At 44.0% G+C, this 6,055-nt stretch overlaps 1 protein-coding gene across 1 annotated transcript in view; it reads left to right on the forward strand.

Annotated features, from left to right (window-relative positions):
* The window catches only part of LOC102775004 (chromosome unknown open reading frame, human C14orf166), a 27,014-nt gene that overhangs the window by 7,033 nt on the left and 13,926 nt on the right, over positions 1 to 6,055 (forward strand). The window contains exon 3 of the mRNA XM_015570504.1: positions 159 to 383. Within this exon, the coding sequence (XP_015425990.1) occupies positions 159 to 383 (225 nt within the window). The remainder of the gene's footprint in view (positions 1 to 158; positions 384 to 6,055) is intronic.

Raw genomic sequence — 6,055 nt, forward strand, 5'->3', positions numbered from 1 at the left:
GCGGGGGAGCTATTACCTCAGAAGCATGTGGAAGGATTAAATGAAACAACGTGTGGTTTCTCGTGTGTGCACTTAATGTGCTGTAACAGTGATAATGGTATCCTCTTTTTATTTTGTCATTTCCCAAAATCTGCACTTTCAACCGCTACTTTGACCAGCTCAATTCACTTCTTGTTTTTGGAGTTAAAAGTTCCACAAAACCACTTATTGGAGGTGAAGGAAGTGCTTCTAGTAATTTATATGGTATTTTTGTTGCAGATGAAACAGAATTTAGAAACTTTATTGTTTGGCTTGAAGACCAGAAAATCAGACACTACAAGATTGAAGACAGAGGTAATTTAAGAAACATCCACAGCAGTGACTGGCCCAAGTTCTTTGAAAAGGTAATGAATTTGAAAGTAAAATAAAAGTACAGAGAGCTTTTCTAAAAATTATGTGAAGACAGACATGCTTCAGATTACTTGGTTCTTTTCAAATAAAAATAATGATCAGTGTTAGAAGTGCTGGATTTCAGGATTCTACTTTTCTTTTGTTTCTAGAGTAAACTATATTCTCTCTTTCTACCAAGCTTTCAGTATTAGAAATATTTTTGTCTGGAAACATTGTGAGGTTTCTTAAATAAACAGTGATATACCAGTACACATATTCTATAAATGGTAAAAAATGGCCAAAATAAAAATTTCTCCACTAGACTAAAAATGTAGCAATAATACTTATATTAAAACTAGGGGCCCAGCGTGCAATTGAAATTGCGCAAGGAGGCGCCCCGTGGGGGGCCTGGACCCACGCCGGACCCACGTAGCTCTGAGCTGCGCAGTGGCTGCTCTGAGCACTGCCCCCGCTGCCGTGTTGTGTTCTGCTGGGGTGGGGGCAGGTGCTCCTGTGTGTTGTGTCTCCGCTCTGGCCCGCCCCCAGCCCCAGCCTCCCTGCAGCCGCTGGGGTGGGGGCGGCACACAGTCCCCTCCTGCCCATGTGCCGGTGCAGCTCCTCCTGAGCGGTCGTGTTGCTCCGCTAATTACATATTCCCTGTTTATATAGATAAACTAGAGCCCTGGTGCATGAAATTTGTACGCTGGCAGGGGGCGGGGCAGGGAATGTCCCTCAGCCCAGCCTGCACCCTCTCCAATCTGGGACCCGTTTAGGCCTGATCACAGTGGGCAGTCAGACATCCCTCTCACAATCCAGGACTGCTGGCTCCCAACCGTTCGCCTGCCTGCCTGCCGATTGCCCCTAACTGCTTCTGCCTGCCAGCCTGATCACCCCTAACCACTCCCCTGCCAGCCTGATTGACACCTAACTGTTCCCCTGCTGGCCGGTCACCCCCAACTGCCCTCCCCTGTTGGCCTGGTCACCCCAACTGCCCTCCCCTGCAGGCCATCTTGTGGTGGCCATCTTTGACCACTAGGGGGTGGCCATCTTGTGTGTTCGAGTGATGTTCAGTTTGCATACTGGTTGTGGCTAATTAGCATATCTGGTCATGAATGTGAGGTTGTGACCAATTTGCATATTACCTTTTTGTTAGTAGCGATAAGACATCAATATGCTTGAAAACGAAGATTGTCCTATTTATGATTATATTTAACGTACACAAGTCCCTTGTGAACAATAGAAATAATCCTAAAAGGATTATTTTTATACTAATAAAATAATGAATAGATATACTGAATATATCCATTATTTTATTAAAAGGCCCTGAATGTATTTCTTATTTTTGTGGCTAGAATAATTTTCACATTGACTTAGTTTAATTTTAATAATACTTTTGCAGAAAATGGGGATAACTGTGGTACCTATTTCATAGTGGTGGCTTGTGTTGTTAATCAGTTGTAATATACCTGTTTACAGAGTGCCTGGCCCACAGCAAATGCTAAGCAAATGCTATATGCTTATTCCACTGCCTCTGCTACTGTTACTGCTACTACTAGGTTATTTTCCTTTGCTCCTAAAAAGTTTTTTTGAAAATATTTATAGGCTTCTTTAAATTTTGAAATATATTAAGATTTTATAGTTAAATCACCTTATTTTCAGCCAATTCATGTGTATAAGACTGTATACAAAGTTCCACATACAGAAGGTATTTGAAGAATACAGTAGTCTCCTCTTATGTGTGGTTTCACTTTTCAAGGTTTCAGTTACCCACAGTCAACCACTTTCTGAAAATATTAAATGGATAATTCCAGCAATAATCCATTACTTTTAAATTGCACACTATTATGAGTATCATGGTGACATCTTGTGATGTTCTGCCCTGTCCCAGAGGTAAATCATCTCTTTTTCCAGCATAACCACCGTTGTATATACTATTCACCCATTATTCACTGGCTATCTCCATTATCTAGATCAACTGTCATGGTATCACAGTGCTTGTGTTCAAGTAATCCTTAATTGACAGAAGGTCAGTGGTAGCCTAATGCTACATCAGAATGCCTATGTCACTTACTTCATCTCATATAGGTATTGTGTCCTTTCACGTGAGCACAAGAAGAGGATACAGTGTAAGATTTTGAGGGAAATCACATTCACATAACTTTTTGCAGTAATGTTGTAGTTGTTCTATTGTTAATCTCTTAGTGTACTTAATTTATGAATTAAACTATCATAGGTGTAATATATACATATATATATATATATTTGTAGGGTTTGGCATTATCTGAGGTTTTCGGAACCTACTGAGTGTCTTGGAACATAGTCCCTACAGGTAATGGGGGACTACTATATAAAAAATTTCTGGCCCTAGCTGGTTTGGCTCAGTGCATAGAGCATCAGCCTGAGGACTGAAGGGTCTTGGGTTCAATTCTGGTCAAGGGCACCTGCCTGGGTTGTGGGCTCAATCACCAGTGTGGGGAGTGCAGGAGGCAGCCAATCAGTGATTCTCTCATTGATGTTTCTACCTCTTTTCCTCTACCTTCCTCTCTGAAATCAATAAGAATATATATATATATTTTTTAAAGATTTAAAAGAATAAAAAAGCAGCCTTCCTGGGGATTTTCCTGGGCCAAAACAAAGTGGCCATAAATGTGAATTTTTTAGCCACAATTTTCTCCATCAAGCTGTTTAAAGTAAGCATTCACGAATTCATTATTAAGTCTAGTAGTTTTTTTATGGAGTCTTTAGGGTTTTCTATGTATAGTATCATGTCATCTGCAAATAATGACAATTTTACTTCTTTTCCAATTTGGATGCCTTTTATTTCTTCTTGTTGTGATCGCTATGGCTAGCACGTCCAGTACTGTGTCTAGCAGGTGGGGTGCAACTGGGCATCCCTATCTTGTTCCTGTTCTTACAGGAAATGGTTTTAGTTTTTGCCCATTAAGTATGATGTTGTCATAGATGGCCTTTATCATGTTAAGATATGCTCCCTCTATTCCCACTTTACTGAGAGTTTTTATCAAAAATGGATGTTGGATTTTGCTGAATGCCTTTTCTGCGTCTGTTGATATGATCATGTGATTTTTGTCTTTCAGTTTGTTTTTGTGATGTATCACGTTTATTGATTTGCGAATATTATACCAGCCTTGCATCCCTGAAATAAATCCCACTTGATTATGGTGTATGATCTTTTTAATATATTGCTGGATACAGTTTTCTAATATTTTGTTGAGGATTTTAGCCTCTGTGTTCATCAGGGATATTGGCCTTTAATTCTCTTTCTTTGTAATGTCTTTAATTCCATCTGGTTATGGAATTAAGATAATGCTGGCCTCATAAAAAGAGTTTGGAAGTGTTCCTTTCTCTTGGATTTTCTGAAATAGTTTGAGGAGTATAGGTGTTAGTGCTTTCTTGAATGTTTGGTAGAACTTCCCTGTGAAGCCATCTGGACCTGGGCTTTTGTTTGGTGGGAGTATTTTGATAACTGCTTCTATTTCATCAGTTGTTATTGGCCTATTCAGGTTTTTTTCATTTTTCCTGTTTCAGTTTTGGGAGATTGTATTTTCCTATGAATTTGTCCATTTTTTCCACATTGTCCAGCTTGTTGTTCATAGTATCCTATCTAATAAAAGAGAAACATGGTAATTAGCGTACAACTGCCACCCTTCCCATTGGCTAATCAGGGCGCTATGCAAATTAACTGCCAGCCAAGATGGTGGCCGGCAGCCAGGCAGCTTAAACTGAACACGAGGCTTGCTTGCTTCAGTGACGGAGGACTGTAACATTCCCCACCTGCCTTGCCAGCCTCTGAGCCTGCAGTTTGAAACATCGTAACAAATATAGAAGCTAAACAAAACCCCAGAAACCCCGTTTTCAGCAGCCGGATCTCAGAGCTAGAGTTGATACAAGATTATAGAACCCAAACAAACCAGATACCTGCTTTCAGCAGCAGAGGCCTCAGAGCTGGAGCCAGAGCTAAAGCTGGCCCAGAATTAAAAAAAAAAGAAAAAAGGAGCGGTTGGGAGCTTCCGTCACCCGCCAGCCTGAAAACAGCCCTCAGCCCCTCACCCAGACTGGCCAGGCACCCCAGTGGGGACCCCCACCCTGAAGGGTGTGTGACTAGCTGCAAACAGCCATCATCCCCTCACCCAGGCTGGCCAGGCACCCCAGTGGGGACCCACACCCTGATCCAGGACACCCTTCAGGGCAAACCAGCCAGCCCCATCCATGCACCAGGCCTCATCCTATATAGTAAAAGGGTAATATGCCTCCTAGCACCGGGATCAGCATGACAGGGGGCAGCGCCCAAACCCCCTGATTGCTCTGAGGCTCTGTGTGTGACAGGGGGTGGGGCCACAACCTCCCTATCCACCCTGCTCTGTTTGTGACAGGGGAAGGCCCCCCAACCCCCTGATCGGCCCTGCTCTGTGCCTGATAGGGGGGAGCTCCTCAACGCCCTGATGGGCCCTGCTCTGTGCGTGACAGGGTACCGAGCCCCAACCCCCCTGATTGGCCCTGTTCTGTGCTTGACGGGGTGGCGCCGCAACCTCCCCATCGTCCCTGCCTTGAGTGTGACGGGGCGGTGCCCCAACCCCCCAATTGGCCCTACCCTGAGCGTGACTGAGGGTGGCGTCGCAACTTCCTGATCCACCCTGCTCTGTGCATGACAGGGGGCGGTGCCCGAACTCCCCAATTGGCCCTGCTCTGAGCCCGACCAGGGGCTGCACCTAGGGATTGGGCCTGCTCTCTGCCACCCGGGAGCAGGCCTAAGCCAGCAGGTCGTTATCTCCCAAGGGGTCCCAGATTTTGAGAGGGCACAGGCCGGGCTGAGGGACTCTCCCCCACCCCCCAAGTGCACAAAGTTTTGTGCACCGGGCCTCCAGTTTTCTTATAATCCTTTATATTTCTGTGGTGTCAGTGGTTACTCCTCCACTTTCATTTCTGATTTTATCTATTTGGGTCCTCTCTGTTTCTTGAGTCTGGCTAATGAGTACTTCATGCCATTCCCTTCTGGCCTATAGAGTTTCTGATGAGAAATCGGGTGTCAGCCTTATGGAACTTTTATAGGTAACAATTTTCTCTTGCTACTTTTAAGATTCTCTCTTTGTCTTTAATTTTTGGCATTTTAATTATGATGTGTCTGGGCGTGGCCTATTTGAGTTCTTATTTGGGGTTCTCTGTGCCTCCTGAACTTGTGCCTTTTTCCTTTACCAGGTTAGGGAAGTTTTCTGCCATTATTTCTTCAAACACCTCCTCTATGCCTTTCTCCCTTTCTGCCTCTTCTGGCACATTTGCTATTCTTATATTGTTAAGTTTCACGTTGTTCCACAGCACACTTAAGCTTTCCTCCTTTTTTTTTTTTTTTTTTTTTTTTTTTCTGGACCAGCATTAGCTCTGGCTCCAGCTCTGAAGCCTCTGCTGCTGAAAGCAGGTATCTGGTTTGTTTGGGTTCTACAATCGAAACACTGTATCAACTCCAGCTCTGAGATCCCGGCTTGCTGAAAGCAGGTTTCCGGGGTTTTGTTTAGCTTCATATTTGTAACAATGTTTCAACCTGCAAGCTCAGAGGCCGGCAGTGACAGGCGGGAAACGGTAGCTTCCTCCGTCACTAAAGCAAGCAAGCCTCATGTTCACTTCAAGCTGCCTGGCTTCCGGCAGCCATCTTGGCTGGCAGTTAATTTGCATG

Source organism: Myotis davidii, unplaced genomic scaffold, assembly GCF_000327345.1.
Source record: "Myotis davidii unplaced genomic scaffold, ASM32734v1 scaffold847, whole genome shotgun sequence".
NCBI classification, from domain to species: domain Eukaryota; kingdom Metazoa; phylum Chordata; class Mammalia; order Chiroptera; family Vespertilionidae; genus Myotis; species Myotis davidii.